We start from the raw sequence: 22755 nt of genomic DNA on the forward strand, positions 1-22755 counted from the left end.
TTGTCTATTTCCGCCTGCAGGGGTACGAATGCTTGATGGTGAGATCACTGACGTAGTGGAAGCCCGCTCACTCAGCCTCAACCCTCAGCACATCCACATCTATAGTGCCAGCTGGGGTCCAGAAGACAATGGGCAGACTGTGGAAGGGCCAGCAATGTTGGCAAGTCAGGCATTTCTCAGGGGTATTACAAATGTAAGATCACTAAATCGTTCATTGAGTAACTGTGTGTATTTTACAGAGTGCTAAGCTTTCCAATATGGAGTTGTGTGCAAAGCAATCTGCTTTAAATTAAAACCATTGCAAGTAATTCTTGATAATTAACATGTTTTGGTATGAGACCAGCTTTTGTGATGGCATAGAACTATTTTAAAAAGATATTCCTCAGCACTTAAACTGTGATCCATCACAGCTCTTGTTCTAATGCTTATTTGGAGAGTATTTGCCATGTACTGATGTCTTTCTGTAGTTTCTTGTTTTAGAGATTTAGAGTTGCTAGTTGGAGGTCACCTGGGAATGGAATAGACATCTTTAAAAGATGTGAATGTGGAGTTCTGTTTATTTCTTGCACCTTGTAAAGTAAATTTCATCATACCACAGAATTGGACTAGTTGCCTCCAGCCAACCGTTTTGCATAAGATACAAGAAGAGGATGAAACTTTCATATTTAAAATAAAGAATGAGAACGGGAGTAGGCCATGTATGCATCTCAAGCTTGCTTTGCCATTCAAATGAAATCATGGCTGAATGTCTACTTCCGATCCACTTTCCCATTCGATCTGCGCAGCTCATATATTCTTCGACTGCATCCTCAGTCTTCTGAGGTAGAGGAGTCCAAAGATTTCATTTCCAAACCTCCCCCAAGTGAAGAAATTTCTCCTCTTCTCAGTCCTAAATGGCTGACCCCTTTATCCTGATACTGTAAGAATTAAGAGCTGGAGCAGGCCATTGGGCCCCTTGAGTCCGGTTTGCCATTCAATAAGATCACGGCTGATCTGACTGTAGCCTCAACTCCGCTTTCCTGTCTGTCCCCCGTATCCCTTGACTTCCATGTTGATCAAAATACTTTTATTTAAAAAAAAATGTATATTATGTATCAAAACCAGTTACAGCAAATAAACACCCTGGGAAACATACTTCCTAACAATCCACTCTACAGTCTGTACAGATTTTCTTCCTTTTTTACTACCCCCCCCTCCCCCACCTTTCCTCAAACTCTCCTGAAGAGCCATTTAACTCATACTTTACTTTCTCTAATCGCAGGGAGTCGTACAGGTCACCCAACCAAGCCACTACCCCTGGGGGCGATGCCGACCGCCACTCCAGCAAAATTTGCCGCCGTGCAATCAAAGAGGTGATGGCCATGACATTGGCCTTCCTCTTCTCCATGAGCTCCGGCTTCTCTGATTCCTCAAATATCACCACCAAAGGGTCCAGGTTCTCCACCTCCTCCACTATTTTGGCTTAGGCCACAAATACTCCTGCCCAGAATCGTCCCAATTTTTTTGCAACCCCAAAACATGTGCATGTGATTTGCTGCCCCCGCCCACACCTCTCACTCATCTGCTACCCCCTGAAAGAACCCACTCATTCTCGCCCGAGCCATGTGCACCACCTTAAACTGTATCAGACTGATCCTTGCACAAGAGGAGGTCCCATTTACCCTGTTGCCAATTTAATGGAATACTATCCCACGAGCGTCACCAATAATGTGGGTGTTTCTGTTTCTCTTACTGACCACAAGGCTTTCCCGTATATCGGTCAAATGACCACCCAACTAGTTAGTCAGTTCAAGTTTAAAGATGGTTTATTTACACACAAGGGTTACTTCGACATGCAAGCATAATATACTACAAGTTAAACCACACCTATCAACTACAATACCTATACTTAACTTCAGGGCAACTGGCTCTGTGCAGATGGATAAGGCCTTTATCTTGATCTCACGTGGCTGGTTTGAAGAAGTGGCTCTGTCTGCTGGGCTTATTTGTCAGGTAGCGATCGTTGGTCTTGAACTTGGTTGTCTGGTCGTTATGCTGCAGTTGGGCTGGCACAGGCCGAGTCCAAAAGAGACCTCCTAGGGATTTGCACTCTTTGGGGCGGTCCTTAATCTTGGATCCAATAATTCGACACGGCTTCGATCACTGCCTTCAATTTCGGCAATAAAGGGGCGGTTGCCTCGGTGGCTGGGTGGGTTCTTTGCGGTCATTGACCTTGGCAGTTGGGCTCTCTGAGTAAAGGGAGTGGCGCCAATCAGTCTGTGACTGTATCGATTTCTTGAGTGCAGTCCTATTGTTCTGGGGAAATGGGCCATTAGAATGCAAACGAGCGGGGATTCCGATTGGGTCTAGCTATCTGGGTTGCAAATACACACAAGCTCTATCTGTCTGAGTCCTGGGTTGGCCATAATTCCCATGGTCCTTTGCAGGTGGCCATCTCAGATGGCTGTAACCTTGTGCATTGCCTGCCTCCTTACCCCACAATTGATCTCCCTTCCCATTTCTCCTTTATCTTCACCACCCACTCATCTCCCTGCTCCCCAGCCACTTGTGTGTGTATATCTCCAATTCTTCCCTCCCCTTCCACATCCGGAAGCAACAGTCGCTGATCAAAAATATACCTACCTACCTCTGCCTTGACCTAGCCACCACCACCATTTCTCTCCGGGGAAGAGAATCTACAGACTATCAAAGTCATAAATGGGTCACCCCTAATTCTTCCTCCTTGAACACATGTCCATGCCAGTTTTTCCTGAAGGAAATTTTGTTTTGCTTCCAATATGTTTCTGTGACTCCTAGTTCTATAATCTGCAACCAAACAGCCCCTCGACACCTACCCACTCGAGCCCTTTAGAAATATGGTTTGTTTCATCCGTCCATCCTTTGATCTCAATTCCATCTATGGATCTTAGAACTTGGAAGAATGTTTTGCTGGTTGAAGAAAGTCCTGTTAATGTCAGGTTCTGTGAGGGGTCATTTGGGAAGGGAAAATAAAGGATTCAGTAACTTTTTAAAAATTGCGTTGTAATTGTGCCTTGGTGACTTTAATAATGCATACTATCTTCCTCGTGAGAATAGCCATAGTGCTATGCTTATAATATAGTCTTCATCATTAAACTGCTTCAACATCAATAATCTGCAGTCATTTAGGTGTTCATTTTAGCCATGTCTAAAATTTGGAGCCATTCAGAATTGCATGGTGACTTACTTATTCCTTCTTAGGGTCGAGGTGGTCTTGGTTCCATCTTTGTTTGGGCATCTGGTAATGGAGGCTTCCAGTATGATAACTGTAACTGCGATGGTTATACCAACAGTATCTACACACTGTCTGTAGGCAGCACAACTCAACTGGGGAATGTTCCTTGGTACAGCGAGGCCTGCTCTTCAACGCTAACAACTACTTATAGCAGCGGATCCAGAACAGAAAAACAGATTGTAAGAAAGCTTTTTTTGTCTGTGCACAAAGACAAACCATTTGCTCTGATATTTGTGTGGAGATGGGGATGGGGCAGGTATGATTTGGAGCGGGGAGGAAATGTAGATAATCAAGATCCTGCTACATTGAATGGTGAGACCATGTCCAAACCTTTCTGTTCCCAAGAGGTTGGCTGAGGAGAGAGGGAGGTGCTATGGCTGCTAAGGAAAGACTGGGGTGGTTTGCAGTGGAGGGACATTGAGACAGGGAGAGGACCATGGTAGTCTTTTGAGAAGCACTTAATAATAATAATAATAATAATAATAATCTTTATTGTCACAAGTAGGCTTACATTAATACTGCAATAAAGTTACTATGGAAAAACCCTAGTTGCCACATTCCGGCACCTGTTCGGGTACACAGAGGGAGAATTCAGAATGTCCAAATTACCTAATAGCACGTCTTTCGGGACTAGTGGGAGGAAACCGGAGCACCCGGAGGAAACCCACGCAGGCACTGGGAGAACATGCCGACTCCGCACAGACAGTGACCCAAGCTGGGAATTGAACCTGGGACCTTGAAGCTGTGAAGCAGCAGTGCTAACCACTGTGCCACCGTGTTGCCCTGTTGCTGGATCCGCTCTTTCTCGCTTCCCAAGTCATGGTAAAGCTAAATTACCGCAATTAATTCTGGAAGACTACTATAATTTTCCTTTTGTGAAGACTCCTGAACATTAGTTAAATAATTGGCACCCATTTTTTGAGGCAAGAGGCTAACCTCCTGCTGCAGCTTTGCTCCGATTGGAAGTGGTGTGTTTAAGGTGGTTCGGTGTCTGGATTCTGATTGGCCAATTCCATCCACCCATTTGGATGGTAGATATAGGGGGAGTGGGTGCAAGGGGAAGGAAGAGAACAGATTAAATTGCCTCCCATTGTTCATTTTTTTTTTTTCCCCCATGGCTTTGCAATTGGCTGTTTAGACCAGAATTACTTTTGCTATTTGCTGTGTCAGAAGATAGGATGATTTGAAATATTGGAGAACCGTTCCCCATAAATCAGTGTGCAAGGCTGACTATCTTTTTGCATACTTGCACGGAAGCATACATTTGAAAGCATGGCTCCTCCTGTCCAGTTTTCATTCTTTTTGATAACCCCAAAGTGAAAAACCCACCTTCTGGAGATAGACCTCAAAATCTGTAGACTCTGTTTATCTAAAATTGCTTCTGACTTCCCAAAGAAGGCATTTCAAAATTGTGCTTCATTTCTGATATGTCAAATGTGAGGAGGTTAAGTTAATAATGTTTTGGTTAACTCGCTGTCAGTAATCTCTTTCTGTCCTTCCACCCTCTTCCCAGGTAACAACAGACCTTCGTTTACGATGTACAGAGAAACACACTGGAACATCAGCATCTGCACCACTTGCTGCTGGGATCATAGCTCTTGCTCTCGAAGCAAAGTAATTTTTTTTTGAATGCAGTAATGTTCTTGGGTGTGCTATTGATGTATGAATGGGTTTCAATATTTCTAATGCCTTCGCTATTATGTCCAAGCAACATATGGTAATTGATGCTTTTAAAAACATCAATTTTTCTTAGAACCAGTAGCTTCTAACCGCTTGATCCAAGCGTAAGAAAATTATCCTGTTAATTTTAATGGTTTACAATGAATCCATTCCTTGCATCTCTAGCAGACAACTGCTTTAGCCACCTATTGCCAGATTTGGCTGGACTCCATGAAGTATTTGGGCTTTGCTCTCATGAACCAAACTAATCCTATTACCCAGGAACGTTTGGGAGAACAAAAATACTTGGCTACTTTTAACATTATTTTAACCTCCGATACTTCTGAGATGCAAGAAGCTCTTGTAGTTCTGTCACTGTTTCAGACTGGGCTCTACCGCATCCCAACCCTCACCAGTTCTATCCCTGATCCTGTATAATTTGCTAGTTTTGTTCCTATCTCCCTTCATCCTGTCTGTTCATTTTGTCTACCTCTTGCTTCTTTAATCCCACTACACTGCTGATTACTCAACTTTCTTTCTTTCTGCCTTCCATAGTTATCTGAAATTGTGATTAATTCCTCCTTTTCTGGTACTGTCCCTCTCTAGGTTTCTTTGGTAGATCAACTCTCAATTTAAAGCCTTGTTTTTCCTCTGCTTTGAATTCCCAAATCTGGGTCCATCTTTCCCACAACTAGTGTTGCAGTCTTTCCTATCCAGTTTCATCCCTTTTACAACATTAATGTCCCCTAATTGAAAGAGTGATGAGCCCAGTATGACTGATGTGTTTTCCTTCATTGATTGCTACACCGCTTTTGACATGGTCGACTACACCATCCTTCTCTGACTCCTGTCCTCTGCTGTGCTATCTCGCAACTTGAAAACTGGGCCCCATGAAGCGCTATGTGCAATCATCAGAGTTGTACACAACCATAATCTGTAACCTCATGGGCCAGAATAACCCTACTCCCACTTTTTTACTATCAAGCTAGGGGATCAACCGTGATTCAACAAATAGTTCTGGGGGGGCAGACCAGGAGTAGCACCAGGCATACCTAAAGAGGTGCCAACCTGGTGAAGTTACAACACAGGACTACTTGCATGTCAGACAGCATTGATCAGCAAGTGATAGACTGAACTAAGTAGTTTCACAACCAATGGATCAGATCTGCCATATCCAGTTGTGAATGCTGATGGACAATTAAACAACTCGCTAAAGGAGGAGTCTCCACAAATACCCCTTCCCTATCCTCAATGATGGGGGATCCCAGAACATCCGTGCAAAGGATAAGTACATGCAACCATCTTCAGCCAGAAGAGCCAAGTGGATGATTCATTTCGGTCTCTTCCAGAGGTGCCGAGCATAACTGATGCCAATCTTCAGCCAATTTGATTCACTACACATCATGAAATAGATATAGTTTAAGTCATCTATATTTGTACTCTTGTGTGTTGGAAATAAAGTATAGGTTTAAGCTTTATTTGTGTTTCTGTGTTTGTGTGCTAAGAAAACTTCAGCTAGCTTCATGTTAAACATGGATGTGCACCAGCAAGTTTCAGTTTCATTTTTTTTTTTGACTGCATTGTAATTGAGGTTTTATGACGTAAAACCAATTACAGGCTTTGAAGTTGTTACTTAGCAACCAGAGGCCTACATTGAAATGCCAAAGCATTTGAGTTTAGTTTGGAACCCAGGTAACCCAAAAAGCAAGAAACCATCCACAAAAGCTGCCAGTACAGGCAGGACAATATAAAGTCCCAGAAACTAAAAGAACAAAGTTTCAAACCAGGGAATGAAAAGAAGAGTTCCAAGAAGACTGAAGTCAAAGGGTCAAAGAACCGGAATCTAATCTGGTCCTGTTCATTGACAAAGAAAGGGGCAGAGGGAGGCTCCCAATTAAAGTCTGGGCTACAAGGTGCAGAACTGGAGAAGACAGACGTCTGAAGCAATCCTAAGGTTGGTGACATCATAATACTGCCTGTTAAGAACACAAGAACTAGGAGTAGGCAATTAGCTCCTCGAGCATGCTCCACCATTCGGTAAGATCAAGGCTGATATAATCTCAGCTCAACTCCTACTTTCTCCATAACCCTTCAACCCATTCATTAAAAATCTGTCTCCTCTTTTAATTTATTCAAATGCCCTGGCATCCACTGCACTCTGGGTAGTGAATTTCACAGATTCTCAACCCTTTGAGAGAAGTAATTGCTCCTCATTTCTGCTATCCCTTATCCTAAAACTATGGCCTCTCGTTCGACATTGCCCCACAAGAGGAAAGAATCAAACCGAGGGTATTCCACCTTGAAACAGTGGTGGCCTTTGGTGTAGCTGGATACCTGATTTCATGGAAGCTTGAATGCACATGGCCATCCAGGGCTGAGGAATACCAAAAGCAGAGATTGAAACCTTTGGTGACGGCCTTGTGTGGGAGAGGACTGCAACCATGTGCACCTATGTTTCTTGAGTGGAACTTGTTTTTTGTTTTTGTTTTTTGAGGCCAGCTGGCTTACACTCAGCGGAACAAGTATCTGGGGAGGATTTGGTGAGCAACCCACACTGTTTTGGTGGCATCTGTTGCTTGGTTTCAGAGTATGGTGTGTCTGACCACTATTCGACTATTGGTTTACATGAACTGTGTACTTGGAACATTAGAGCATAACAGGATTCAAAAACTGGGTTCCACAGAACAGGGCTCTGAGGGACCTCTGGCAGGGGTTCGGTTTGGCTGTGGCCCCCCTCCTCCCAAGAGCACTTTGGGTGTACTTGCACCACATAAACTGCAGTGGTTCAAGAAGGTTGCTTACCAACCACCTTCTCTAGGGTTTGGTGTTAAATGCTGGTTTAGCCAGTGACACCTACGCCCCTGACGGAATATTTTCTTTTTTCTTAAAATCCAAATGGATTGGTTTGGCTTGATTCTTTCCTATATAATTATAACCATGGCATACTCCACTACCACCTCCTCCTTCCTCTTGCTGGATCGTTGTCTCCTGTAATCAAATGGATTCCATTACCTGAGCTGATTTTTTTTCTCTGCTGTTTACCTTTCCTCCATCTCTCTTGACTTTTCTACTGTTGCATGCGTCAGCTGTTTTGATACCCAGTTTCAAACCGTGCTATCCAAGGGGCTTTTAACTTCATTGCAGCGTTAATGGAAGCCTACTTGTGACAATAAAGATTATTATTAATAGTTAAAAGTTTATGAAACAAACCATTGTCTTCAGGCCATGCCAGACACTCCCTATGTTACTTCATGTCTTCCAATTCCTGGTCTGTCCCTCGTTGCTCAGATTGCTCCAGCCCCAGCTGAGCTCCAACCCCCAGCTGAGCTCCGACCTATACTTGCCCACCTGCAAGTTTCTGTCATCCCCATCCTTGACTATTCCAATGCATACCTGGCTGGCCTCAGATTCTCCACGCTCTTGACTTTGCTCATGTAAAATTTCTTTACTCTGTAAAATCTCCTATTCACCCCAATTCCTGGCTTCGATGACCATATTATTTCTAACGACCCCCTCCCCTTCCCCCAAAATGAATTTAGCTTCAATGTACACGTGTTTTAACATCTTATAATTGCCTCCTTCCCCTTCCCATTGGTAACCTTCTCCAGTACTACAATTCTCCTGGAATTCTGTTCCAACTCTGGCCAATTGGGCAACCCTCTTTCTTTTGCGCCCCCACCAATTGCTGTGCCTTCATCCAACTAGGCTTATGCAATAGAATTAAGTTGTATACTCTGCTTCTCAGCCTTCTCCTTTTTCACTTTGACTAAGCTTTTGGTCGGCCTAATATCTCCATTTTAGTAGTCCTCTTTCCCTGCTTCTAAAACAGCTGGGACAACATTCTATTTTTAAAGGGGTTAAATAATAGATGCAGATTGCCAAAATTATGAAATGTATTGAGTTACAAAAAATGGCAATATTCGGTTTCTGTTTGTAGCCCTACACTGACCTGGCGCGATATGCAACATCTTGTGGTGAGAGCATCCAAACCTTTGCATTTGAAAGCAGACGACTGGGCCAAAAATGGAGTGGGACGCAAAGGTAAACTGGCTATTTCTTAAATTTCGTCCTGTCTTCAGCAAAATAAATAATTAATTCTAATACAACTGGAAAAATGAACTTTAAAACATTGTAGGGATTATTTTCACTGAAGCATAGAAATAGACACTGGATATTGTGTGAATAAGACATGTCCATTTGAGAGCCTGGCTTTAGCACCATTTTGGCCTCTGTTGCTGGTGAGCGTGATGTGAATTTGCCTGGATGTGCTAAACTTGAGCTTGACCCTCCGGTGTTTTAGATGCAATTTTCGTTGTGCAGTATATGTGGGCTCCTTGCACCCACTTCCACTGAAGGTATTAATGCTTTAGCTTGCTCATAGCAGCACGTTGTGGCATGATTTAGGTACCAAAGGAGAGGTGGAGGCGTTCCATAGCAGGAGATAATGCCCTGTATCCGTAAGAGGTGGTGGTGTAGGATGTTATCTCTGGCCTCTCTCCAGTCGCAGCTAGTGCTCTGTTGCCTGGGCTTGTGCCCTCATCCTATTCATCATTCAAACCAAGGTGCTGATCAAATATTGCCTTTCTCCTGGTGACTTAAGGTTGCTTAGAGCTGCCCTTGCTCTTGTTAAGTGCAATCCTATTAATTTCCAGAATAAATGTTGCTAGCATGTTGATAAAAGTCTCCTGATCTTTTTCGGGGTTCTTGTTACAGTTCCGGTTAGCATCGATCAGTGAGTATCCCTTTTAAAGTAACTCTTGAAATCCATATCAATGCCATGTTCATGCTCAACTGCTAGTCACAGTTAGACGGCATTAAGACCAGTGCTGACCACGCTGTGCAGTGTGGGTTTGAATGAACACGAGCAGATATACTAATTGGCAAACATCCCCCATAACAAATCTCCTAGATGTCTATTTCGGACTCTTGGCTTGAGCTCTTTACTGAGACGATGACTGCTGCTAAATGCAGGTTAAACCAGTGTTTCAGATCAAAGTCCCCCTCCAAAGTCTCTGATGCTGATTCATGCCTGAACACACTGCTAAATTTGCCTCGTGTTTACAGCGTTAAGACTTCAGTTAAGGCAAAGCACCTTATTTAAATCGAAGTCCCAAAAAAATGCCGTAAAGTTCCTTTTTTGTAAATTTGGTAGTTATGTTTGTAAAACAGTACCGTCCGGGGGGGGGGGGGGGGGGGGGGTGAAATCCTCTTTGTATCTGTCCTGGGGGGGGGGGGGGGGGGGGTGAAATCCTTTGTATCTGTCCTATAAGGGCAACCACTAATTTTAAAACAGCGTTGTCTAGTTCTGGTCTTGCCCACAAGAGGGACATTTTAAATTTAGCTCATGTTGTTGTTGTTGTTGTTGTTGTTGTTGGCTCCTATCTGTGATAACTGTCTTTGTGCTGACGAGTTTAGACTCCATGGGCGCGCTTTAACTAAATGGGGACAAAGTCCCATAGCTAGAGTGTTTAGCTGCGGTAACTTCCGCTGGTACCCACCATGGCAGTTCTTTTTGGGTATGGGGATGAGACCCACGCAGACACGAGAATGTGCAAACACCACATGGACAGTGTGTCGGGATCGTACCCGGGTCCTCAGAAACATTAGGCAGCAGTGCTAGTCACTGTGCCGCCCCTGTTTTATATTGTTTACTGTTTGTCTAAGTGAAAAAGTTTCAAGAAAAATATTTGCTACTTTCCAGAACCTTAGCAAAGTTTGGAGAATTAATACCAGTGCATCTCAGCCACATCTTAAGATCATAGGATGAAGTCCATCAGGACCTGGAGACTTGTCAGCCTGTTACTGGGTAGCACAGTGGTTAGCACTGTTGCTTCACAGAGCTAGTTACCTGGATTCAATTCCTTATTAATAATTAATAATAATATTATTTATTATTATTCCCACAAGTCCACAAAGACATGCTTGTTTGGTGAATTGAACATTCTGAATTCTCCCTCGGTGTACCTGAACAGGTGCCGGAGTGTGGCGATTAGGGGATTTTCACAGTACCTTCTTTGCAGTGTTAATGTATGCCTACTTGTAGGGCAGCACGGTGGCGCAGTGGGTTAGCCCTGCTGCCTTACGGCACCGAGGTCCCAGGTTCGATCCCGGCTCTGGGTCACTGTCCGTGAGGAGTTTGCACATTCTCCCCTGTTTGCGTGAGTTTCGCCCCCACAACCCAAAGATGTGCAGGCTAGGTGGATTGGCCTCGCTAAATTGCCCCTTAATTGGAAAAAAATAATTTGGGTACACTAAATTTTTTAAAAATGTATGCCTACTTGTGACACTAATAAAGATTATTAGTGTGAAGAGTAGATTATTAGTGTGAAGAGTAGATTTGGCTTTTTTGTTTTTTGTAATCTAAAATGACAGTAGCACATGCTTTTGCCTGTATGTAATAGGTATATAGCCTATTGAAAAATGTGACTCTCTAATGCATTAAGTAAAGTGTTTTTTAAATTTGCCTGGATATGATTTGGTTTTTGCACTGAGGGCAACCATAATCATACATCCTAAAATCACATTGTTCACCCTGAATAAACCATGCTGATGATATGTATTGTGATTAATTGTTTCCAGTGAGCCATCACTATGGTTATGGACTACTAGATGCTGGACTTCTGGTGGATTTAGCAACAAAGTGGTTGACTGTGAACCCACAGAGGGAATGCTCCATAGACATTAGTAAATCCCAACAGTAAGCATGTTCACGCAGATTGGAATTGTTGTGTATATAGTGTATAGAATTACAGATGGCTCTGAATGTCTTACAAGTTTTTATTTTTATTAGCAGCCCATTCATTGCCCAGAAAATTTCTAACTAATATTTAATGGAGATCGAAAATGGTACATAACTAATTCTAATTGTTTCTTAACAGTATGTTTGGTAAACATGCATCAAAGCCTACAAGATATAACATGCCCATGTGATAATCGAGCACAGCTTCCAACCAGTCAATCCCCCTGTTTATGCTCCACTTGAGCTGGGTCACATCCTTCCTCATCTAACCCTATCAGCACAACCCTCCCATATTTGCCTAGCTTCATCTTAAATGCACCTTAATATTGACTCCACTATTCCCTCTGATAACTTCCACATTTTCAACACTGCCTGTGTAATTGTAGTCACCAGCTCCTGATATGCACTTGGGGATAACTTCTCTCATTTATAGAGTTAGAACCCAAATTCAATATTCTTAACAAAAGATTGAATACCTGATAAACTAATCTTGGGGAGCCCATAGCAAGACTTGAATAATTTCTTCAAAGGAAAATAACTAGTACTGATGTACACATTATTTCATGCAATGAGTGCAGTGTATGCAGTTCTTGGTACACAGCAGTCATCTGCATCAGCGTCTCGGACAAATGACTGGTTAAACTGCTTATTGTCAAAGGTTGACGATTGTGTATATTATATGAAAAATGTGGCTGGCTGGGAGTGTGTTTAAAACCCTAACACAGTCTCTGAGGTTTTGATGTATAAAACTGAATAGATTAAATAATTAATAATATGCTGGAAGAATATCTTTGCCATGTTGTTTTTTTAGATGATCATCTGGATCTTTGAAGTGACTGAAACTAACTCCTATGAATAAAATTTAACAAAGAAAACAAATTTGAATCCCAAAGTAGACTTATTGAATATAATTGCTGTTTGGCTAGTGTGGTATCATGCTGCAGTATGGATTGATCTTAAACTGCTCTAGTACCATTTTTCTTCTAAACCTGTTCATAGTATTGCAACCCTGAAGCATTGTCACTAGCCTTTATTGCTATATGTAACACATTCTCAGTCATCTGTTATTTTATATAATGTATACAAAACTCAATTAGAAATTTCACTGTTCACTGCAATATGAAATAATCCACACCTTTTTCTGGAGTAGCTATAAATTGGCTTCTATCATAGATCACGTTGAATACCCATTTCCGTGACACTAAATTTCAGAAATTGTTATTTGTATTTTTTCCCCCAAAATCTGTAAACTCCAACCCCTATGCTGGATTAGTTTGCTAACTGAGTTTGAATGTTCCTCTGAGCAATGATGTAAATAGTTAATCTAATGTTAACTCATTTTGTTCATCAAAATTTAGCGTGATCAAACTCAGTATGTATGTATTCCTAGAATTTAAAAAGGACTGAACATTGCTTTTTTTTAAATTTCAGAGTTATTTCTGACAAGCTCGTTATAAAGAAATATATTGATCCTTGTTCTCAAGCTAAAAATTACATCCGATCTCTTGAGCACGTGGAAGTTAGAGTGTCACTGAGCTACACGCGAAGAGGCGATCTGAGGATTTCTCTCACAAGCCCTAGTGGGACATATTCCAAGTTGGTTGATGTAAGGTATGAAAGTCCATGTAGCTTATTTGCTAAACTATAGATAAAGGAGGAGAGATTATCCAGAGTGGCCACTTGTCACTTGAAAACTGGATAAAAGCAAATTATTGCGGATGCTGGAATCTGAAACCAAGCTTTGACACAGGGTCATCTGGACTTGAAACGTTAGCTCTTTTCTATCCCTACAGATGCTGCCAGACCTGCTGAGATTTTCCAGCATTTTCTCTTTGGTGCCACTTGAATACCTCTGGACTATTGCTAGTTAACTTTAGTTTCATAGAAATATTCCTTTTTTAAAAAAAAAAAAAAAAATCTCATTAGACAGTGCAAAAGTACTATTGCATTATATCTGACAGGACTGTTAATATAAGAACAAAAATAGAACTAGGATTGGGCTGTATTGCCCCTCAAGCCTGCTTGGCTATTTAATATGATTTTGGACCCCAATTCCATGTTCTCATCTGATCTTCATATCCTTTTTTTTTCCCCCCGCCAGTATCCAAATATCTTTCCACCTTAAATGTACTCTGTGCATCCACAGCACTCTGTCAAATTTCAAAAACTCACAAGCCTCTGAGTAAGAAATTTCTCCTCATCTCCGTCTTAAATGATTGACCCTTTTATCTTGCCAAGGAAACAGGCTTTGTATCTACTCTGTCAAGCCCCTTGTACTTTTCAAAGAGATTACCTCTGCTTGTTAGCATGTAGGGCAACAGGATTCAACCTTTCCTTATAAGGCAACCGTCATCTCCAGAATCAATCTTATATTTTTTGCTAGTTTACTCCTTTCTCTCAATTTTCTTTCATTGACCTTTGGTTTCTAACTTGGCCAATCCTCGTGCTTACTATTATCTTTCGCAACATTTGTGTTTTTAATCAATGATGGCAACTACCCCGGCCAACCACGCCCACATGTTCTGGTCTTGCCCCAGACTTGTGGAGTACTGGACAGCCTTCTTCGAGGCTATGTCCAAAGTGGTGGGGGTGAGGGTGGAGCCATGCCCGATAGTGGCGGTCTTCGGGGTTTCAGACCAGCCAGATCTATTCCTGGGGAGGAGGGCGGACGCCCTTGCCTTTGCCTCCCTGATTGCCCGTCGTAGAATCCTGTTTGACTGGCGGTCAGCAGCACCACCCAGAGCTGCAGACTGGCTGTCCGACCTCTCGGAATCTCTCCAAATGGAGAAAATCAAATTCGCCATCCGAGGGTCGGACGACGGCTTCCACAGAACGTGGGAGCCATTCATGCAACTGTTCCGGGACCTGTTTGTGGCCAACGTACATGAGGCAGAATAGTCGGGTGGCCAAGAACCAGGGGAAAATGGGCGGGAATCGGGGGAAGGTAGCCGGGGGGGGGGGGGGGGGGGGGGGGGGCTACGGGCTCGGTATGGGGGTTTGATGGCAAGCCAAGGCCCAAAACCAAACTATAAATAAATGCCTATAAACATGTGCCTCGGCCATATTGGGGAATGTAAAATATGTATGCTGGCTAAAGGGGGCGGCCACAATTATTGTTATGAAGATGCTTACCTGTAAATATTCATGTAAAAAATTTTTGTGTTTTCCTTTGGTTTTTTTTTCTCTCTCTCTAATAACTTGTAATTTGTCATATATAAAATATGAAAACTCAATAAAAAACATTTATAAAAAAAAAAAATGATGGCAACTACCATGAGAACTCAAAAGGGTTGGTTTTTAAAATGATTTGTGCTTTAGGCTTTGAACAAATATTTGAGTGGGCTAGAACAGATTCAAAGCATCTATTTGGAACTGAAAACAAAACTTTTAACGCCTAGTGAATTATGGAGATAACATTCCCATTACTCTGAATTGAAGTTTTAAGCAGAAATTGGGAATAATGGAGTGATTAGTAAGTACACAAATATGTATTCAATATTATGTGGCACTTGATAGCAATAAAGTAAGTAGACTATCTCGCCACTAATGAGGTTTGAAGCATTCCTTTTTTCTTGTGTAATTTGTTTGTCCTTGCAGACAATAATATGTTTCATCTCGGGATGGTTTAGCACAGGGCAAAGATCTGGCTTTTAAAGCAGGCCAGCAGCACGGTTCAATTCCCGTACCAGCCTCCCCTAACAGGCACCGGAATGTGGCGACTAGGGGCTTTTCACAGTAACTTCATTTGAAGCCTACTTGTGACAATAAGCGATTTTCATTTCATTTCATTTCATTCACCTTCCACCATGCTTCTCTATTGCTGGTGAGAAGTATGCTTACACTCCACGCATTTATTTATGACCGCTGACATCATGACCTTAGCTTGGCTTTTACTGGTATTATTGGTGATTCCACAATATTGCTTTCTGGAGTGAGTTTTTGTTTTGTTTAGATCAAGGGCTGTACCATAAGTATTTAATTAAATTTGTAGCTGGTTGGGAGATGGTGTTTATGAAAGAAAGACTCCATAGTTCTGGATGCCAATCATAGAATCATAGAATTTGCAGTCATTCAGCCCATCGAATTTGCACCGGCACTTAGAAAGAGCACCCTACTTAAGCCCCACACCTCCACTCTATCCCCTTTATCCCCGTAACCCAACCTAACCTTTTTGGACACTGGGCAATTTAGAATGGCCAATCCACCTAACCACATCTTTGGACTGTGGAAGGAAACCAGAGGACATCCACGTACACAAGGGGAGAATGTACAGACTCTGCACAGACAGTGACCTGAATCGAGCCTGGAGCTGTGAAGCAACCGTGCTGCCCTCCACCATGCCACCCTGTCCATTTCACAGCTGCACGTTTTGCACATCTTAGAACAACTTTGCCAGCTAATATTTATTGAGCAATTAAATAAAGAAGATTTTACTGATGACACTTAATGTGCCACAAATAAACATGCAATCCTGATCAAGGGCATGATTCTCCATCGGCCGATGCTGAGATTGAGAAAGGTGATTGGATGGAGAATCTGGTTGATGCGAAAATCATGGGGGAGGTGCTGGGTTCACGGCAAATCACAATTCTCCGGTGCCTCGACAGTGCAGTCAATGCGTTCTACTCCCAAGTTTAGTAAACGTTGTTTACATATCATTAGCGGACCTGACCCAGTATTCTCCAGGGCTTCCGCGATTCAACGCCTCCACCAGGAGGAATTTCTGACGGCAAGGCTCACTCGTGCTTTTTAAAATCGGGAAATCAGCACCGTGGCTGCCAAGTGGGAGAGGGTGGGCAGCCACGGTGCTGATTTCCTGATTTAAAAAAAAAAAAAAAGCACAAGTGAGCCTTGCCGTCAGAAATTCCTCCTGGTGGAGGCGTTGAATCGCGGAAGCCCCTGAGTGGGTTAGCCCTGCTGCCTCACGGCGCCGAGGTCCCAGGTTCGATCCTGGCTCTGAGTCACTGTCTGTGTGGAGTTTGTACATTCTCCCCGTGCTTGCGTGGGTTTCGCCCCCACAACCCAAAGATGTGCAGTAGGTGGATTGGCCATGCTGAATTGCCCCTTAATTGGAAAAATTAATTGGGTACTCTAAATTTATTTTTAAAAAGTGGGAGAGAGGGGATACGAAAAATGTCCAATATTGCCACAATGTGCTATCAGTTGTGCCGCTGGTCGGGTGGCTTCTGCCAGGACCGGGGGTTAGTAGCGGGCTGTGGGGTCGGGGTGGATGGGCACTACATTCACAGCTGCAGTCTGCAAGACAGCTGTGCATGCTGCTGACTGCCCACTGTGAACGTAGTGCCAGCGGTTGTATGGCAACCCCCTCCCTCCCAAGGCCACCCCTGAGGTGCCCTCTGGCCCCAGAAATCCATCAATGGGATGGGCACACTCCAGCTCAACCAGTGCCATCTTGTTGGCTGGCATGAGTGTGCGTGGGGAGTGAAGTATGTAGAGGCGGCAGTCAGCCTCTTCAGTGTCAATCACAGACCCAGCAAATCAGACCTGATTTTTCATTAGAATCGGTATGTTCCACTTGGCCCAGGTGTGGCACCAGTTTTCCTGTTGAAGTTCACAAATCCTGCCCCAGCATCAATACTTAATCTCAGGAACGGATAATTCGGCCACACAACTTCTTTGGAAGTGTTCAGAGCCAGAAGTAGTAATGACAAGTAGCAATGCAATATGCGAATAGAACCAGATTATTCTTGACCTTTTATTATACGGCACCAATTGATACCAAATTGCAGGTTACATACTCTTAACACATTCACACCTATTACACTTGTTGGGAGTAAGTAGGATCCAATGGACCTCACTTCCTACCTGTGAGGGAATTTAGAAATGAATAATTTTAGTTGTAGAAATAATAACTAGAAAAGCAAATTCAGTTTCTCTACACCAAAAATGTTTGAAAAATAATTCCGAAAGAGAATTTTTTATCCTCTATGTACTTTGTATTCATGCAATCCTTATCCTGTTTCTGCTCAAAAAGAGGTGGTTTTTAATATGATTTGTAATGGCTTCTCCTAACTTGTCAGATAGTGAGCCTTTAATTAGAGGAAAGTTTACCCAATCTAATACAAACGCTGGTCTTGTTTTTTAAGACCATATGATACATCACCCTATGGATATAGAGACTGGACTTTCATGACCACCCACAGCTGGGATGAAGATCCACAAGGAATTTGGACCCTCGAGATTGAGAATAAAGGAAGTTCAAGAAACTCTGGTATGTTTTTAAACCAGGAATGCTGCATTTTGTTTTGGTGTGTTTCCCGCTAGATTGCAACGTGCAACTAATGTATTTTTATTTTTGTTCTGTTTACTGATGGAGTTCTCTGACCTTGAATTCTCATCAGATTTGAAATTTTGGAATAAAGAGGGGGACATAAATATAGGAAACCAGTTTTCAAAATAGAATAAGGGGAGGCTTTTAACCAAACACCTCACCCAAATTAGGGTTAGGGTTGTCCCTGTGAAAATGAGAGATAGAAATGGCAAGATTAGGGAACCATGGATGATGGGTGGAATTGTGAGACTAGCTAAAATGAAAAAGGAAGCCTACATAAGATCGAGGTGACTCAAAACTGATGAAGCTTTGGAGGAATATTGGGAAAGTAGGACAAATCTCAAACGCGCAATAAAGAGGGCTAAAAGGGGTCATGAAATATCTTTGGCTAACAGGGTTAAGGAAAATCCCAAAGCCTTTTATTCATATCTAAGGAGCAAGAGGGTAACTAGAGAAAGGATTGGCCCACTCAAAGACAAAAGAGGGAATTTATGTGTGGAGTCAGAGGAAATGAGTGAGATTCTTAATGAGTACTTTACATCGGTACTCACCAAGGAGAGGGACATGATGGATGTTGAGGCTAGGGATGGATGTTTAAATACTCTAGGTCATGTCGGCATGAGGAAGGGGGGAGGTTTTGGGTATTCTAAAAGGCATTAAGGTGGACAAGTCCCCAGGACCGGATGGGATCTATCCCAGGTTACTGAGGGAAGCGAGGGACGAAATAGCTGGGGCCTTAACAGATATCTTTGCAGCATCCTTGAGCATGGGTGAGGTCCCGGAGGACTGAGAATTGCTAATGTTGTCCCTTTGTTTAAGAAGGGGAGCAGGGATAATCCAGGGAATTATAGACCTGTGAGCTTGACGTCAGTGGTAGGCAAACTGTTGGAGAAGATACTGAGGGATAGGATCTATTCACATTTGGAAGAAAATAGACGTATCAGTGATAGGCAGCATGGTTTTGTGCAGGGAAGGTCATGTCTTACAAACCTAATAAAATTCTTTGAGGAAGTGACAAAGTTAATTGATGAGGGAAGGCTGTAGATGTCATGTACATGGACTTCAGTAAAGCATTTGATAAAGTTTCCCATGGCAGGTTGATGGAAAAAGTGAAGTTGTATGGGGTTCAGGTGTACTAGCTAGATGGATAAAGAACTGGCTGGGCAACAGGAGACAGAGAGTGGTGGAAGGGAGTGTCTCAAAATGGAGAAAGGTGACTAGTGGTGTTCCACAGGGATCCATGCTCGGACCACTGTTGTTTGTAATATACATAAATGATCTGGTCAAGGTATACGTGGTCTGATGAGCAAGTTTGCAGATGATACTAAGATTGGTGGAGTTGCAGATAGCGAGGCGGACTGTCAGAGAATACAGCAAAGTATAGATAGATTGGAGAGTTGGGCAGAGAAATGGCAGATGGAGTTCAATCCAGGGAAATGCGAGGTGATGCATTTTGGGAGATCCAATTCAAGAGCGGACTATACGGTCAATGGAAGAGTCCTGGGGAAAATTGATGTACAGAGAGATCTGGGAGTTTGGGTCCATTGTACCCTGAATCGGCAACGCAGGTCGATAGGGTCAAGAAGGCATGCAGCATGCTTGCCTTCATCGGACGGGGTATTGAGTACAATGCAGGTCATGTTACAGTTGTATAGGACTTTGGTTGGCCACATTTGGAATACTGAGTGCAGTTCTGATCGCTACATTGCCAGAAGGATGTGGATGCTTTAGATAGGGTGCAGAGGGGGTTCACCAGGATGTTGCCTGGTGTGGAGGGTGCTAGCTATGAAGAAAGGTTGAGTAGATTAGGATTGTTTTCGTAGGAAAGACGGAGGTTGAGGGGGGGACCTGATTGAGGTCTACAAAATTGAGGTATGGACAGGGTGGATAGCAACAAGCTTTTTCCAAGAGTCGGGGTGTCAATTACGAGGGGTCACGATTTCAAGGTGAGAGGGGGAAAGTTTAAGGGAGATGTGCGTGGAAAGTCTTTTTACACAGAGGGTGGTAGGTGCCTGGAACACTTTGCCAGCGGAGGTGGTAGAGGCGGGCACGATAGCATCATTTAAGATGCATCTGGACAGATATATGAATGGGCGGGGAACAGAGGGAAGTAGATCCTTGGAAAATAGGCAACAGGTTTAGATAAAGGATCTGGATCGGTGCAGGCTGGGAGGGCTGAAGGACCTGTTCCTGTGCTGTAATTTTCTTTGTTCTTTGTTCTTACCCCCCACCCCCAAGAAAAGAATGGCGTTGGATTGCGTGGGCAACTGGTGTAAGCCTGATGCCTGACTCCAGTCTGCCAAGTCTAATTTTAATGAATGCATGAGAAAACCAACCTGCTCAAAGGAAATGGGTTAACATTTAAACTTGCAGCAAGTCCCCACTTAAAAGATGTGGTTACATTCCTGAAAATCATAACTTTGTGAAATCACAAACTTAAAACTGTAGTTGGGGTTATGGAATGAGTTATATCTTGACAGGAAAAAAAAAAATGCTGCTGCACCATTGGGTCCTGCACTTCCACAACATCGGATTTTGGCTTCATGCTGGAGCTATATTTTCAATCGGAATGTACGATAGGTTCAGAAGAGACAAGTGACACGAGGGGGAGTTGGGGGTGGGGGGCGTCAGCAAGGAGCATGGTGAAGACTAGCACTCCCACCCTGTAGGTTCTGTGCGGAGTATTACAGGCTCCATTCTGATCATGTGGCAAAATGCCGCAATTCCTTTTTTAAAATTGAGAGTACCCAATAAATATTTTCCAATTTAAGGGGCAATTTGGCGTGGCCAATCCACCTACCCTGCACATCTTTGGGTTGTGGGGGTTGCAGGGAGAATGTGCAAACTCCACACGGACAGTGACCCAGGGCTGAGCTTCGAACCCAGGTCCTCAGCGCCACAGTCCCAGTGCTAACCACTGCGCCACCGTGCTGCCCCTAAAATGGCGCATTTCCGATCATAATGCGGGAAACGAGATTCAAATGAATCTTGTAACATTCAATGAGATTACAAGACCCTGTTAATTTACTAACGTTAATGCAAAATATTGATAAATTAGGCAATGTTAAACGGGGTCTTGCCTGTTCCCCTCTCCCATAATGGATTTACCTGGTGTTGTGGTCATCTCCTCCAAATTGTTCCTTGCTTGACAGGAAGTCAAGATTGTCAGTCACCTCCGCCAGGCACGCGGGGCCCTATACGAACACGGAGACAAAGCCAGCCGCCTGTTGGCCCACCAGCTGAGAAAGCAGGCAGCCAGCAGAGAAATTGCGCAAATCAGAGATACCTGAGGCACGTTGGAAACAGAACCAGAGAAGATTAACAAAACCTTCAAGGCCTTCTACCAAGAGCTGTACACCTCAGAGCCCCCAACGGGGAAGGCTGGGATGAACCGGTTTCTTGACGGACTGAACATACCAGTTGTGGGAGAGGGCAGAAAACGGGATCTGGAAGCACCACTAGCACTGGGAGAGATCATGGAGAGCATTAGCTCCATGCAGGCGGGGAAGGCGCCGGGACCGGACGGATTCCCGGCGGACTTCTACAAAAAATTTGCGACGGCGCTGGCCCCGCACATGCGGGAGATGTTCACAGACTCGCTAGCTAGGGGCACGTTGCCACCCACGTTAGCACAGGCCTCAATCTCGCTGATACCTAAGAAAGACAAAGACCCAACGGAATGTGGGTCATACAGACCCATATCTCTGCTGAATGCAGACGCCAAAATACTGGCCAAAATCCTAGCCAAAAGGCTAGAAGACTGTGTACCTGAGGTGGTCACAGAGGACCAGACGGGCTTTGTCAAAGGTAGACAGCTGACCGCGAACATCAGGCGCCTGCTGAACGTGATAATGACCCCCTCCGGGGAGAGAACACAAGAGGTGATCGTCTCCCTGGACGCAGAAAAGGCCTTCGACAGAGTCGAATGGATATACCTCATAGAGGTACTGGAGCGGTTCGGGCTTGGAACAGGGTTCACAGCTTGGGTAAAGCTCCTGTACAACGCTCCCATGGCGAGTGTACAGACCAACAATACCAACTCCCAATACTTCCAGCTGCACAGGGGCACCAGACAAGGATGCCCACTGTCCCCGCTGCTGTTCGCACTAGCAATCGAACCGCTAGCAATCGCGCTCAGGGCAGCAAAAAATTGGAGGGGGATCCGAAGGGGAGGTAGAGAGCACAGAGTCTCACTCTATGCGGATGATCTGCTCCTCTATATCTCGGACCCACAAAGCAGCATGGACGGAATCATCGCGCTCCTGAAAGAGTTTGGAGCCTTCTCGGGCTACAAACTCAACATGAGCAAAAGTGAGATCTTCCCATTACACCCGCAAGGGGGGGGGGGGGGGGGGGGGGGGGGGGCAGCACTAAAGGGGCTGCCGTTCAAACAAGCCCGACATAAATTCCGCTACCTGGGGATCCAAATAGCCCATGACTGGAAAGGGATCCACAAATGGAACCTCACCAGCCTGACGGAGGAAGTTAAAAAGGACCTGCAAAGATGGAACACACTCCCGCTCTCCCTCGCGGGGAGAGTTCAGACGATCAAAATGAACGTACTGCCCAGGTTCCTCTTCCTGTTTAGATCCATTCCGATCTACATCCCCAAGGCCTTTTTCAAAGCGCTGGACAAACTCATCATGGCGTTCGTATGGGGGGGTAAAAATGCTAGGATCCCAAAGAAGGTCTTACAAAAAACAAAAACCAGGGGAGGGTTAGCCCTCCCGAATCTACAATTCTACCACTGGGCAGCAACAGCCGAGCGAGTAAGGGGATGGATCCAGGAGCCAGAAGCTGAGTGGGTGCGTG

General features: G+C 43.9%; 1 protein-coding gene across 6 annotated transcripts in view; it reads left to right on the forward strand.

Annotated features, from left to right (window-relative positions):
* Positions 1-22755, forward strand: part of LOC119953152 (furin-like) — a 65166-nt gene that overhangs the window by 31576 nt on the left and 10835 nt on the right. For all 6 annotated transcript variants that reach the window (XR_005457971.1, XM_038777058.1, XM_038777059.1 and 3 more), the window contains 7 exons: positions 21-193; positions 3220-3432; positions 4767-4867; positions 8850-8953; positions 11492-11609; positions 13083-13262; positions 17759-17883. Coding sequence is in view for 5 of the 6 variants with exons in the window: in XM_038777058.1 (XP_038632986.1) it covers positions 21-193; positions 3220-3432; positions 4767-4867; positions 8850-8953; positions 11492-11609; positions 13083-13262; positions 17759-17883 (1014 nt within the window). In the remaining variant the exon portion in view is untranslated. The remainder of the gene's footprint in view (positions 1-20; positions 194-3219; positions 3433-4766; positions 4868-8849; positions 8954-11491; positions 11610-13082; positions 13263-17758; positions 17884-22755) is intronic.

The sequence above is a fragment of the Scyliorhinus canicula genome, chromosome 18 (genome assembly GCF_902713615.1).
Source record: "Scyliorhinus canicula chromosome 18, sScyCan1.1, whole genome shotgun sequence".
In the NCBI taxonomy this organism is placed as follows: domain Eukaryota; kingdom Metazoa; phylum Chordata; class Chondrichthyes; order Carcharhiniformes; family Scyliorhinidae; genus Scyliorhinus; species Scyliorhinus canicula.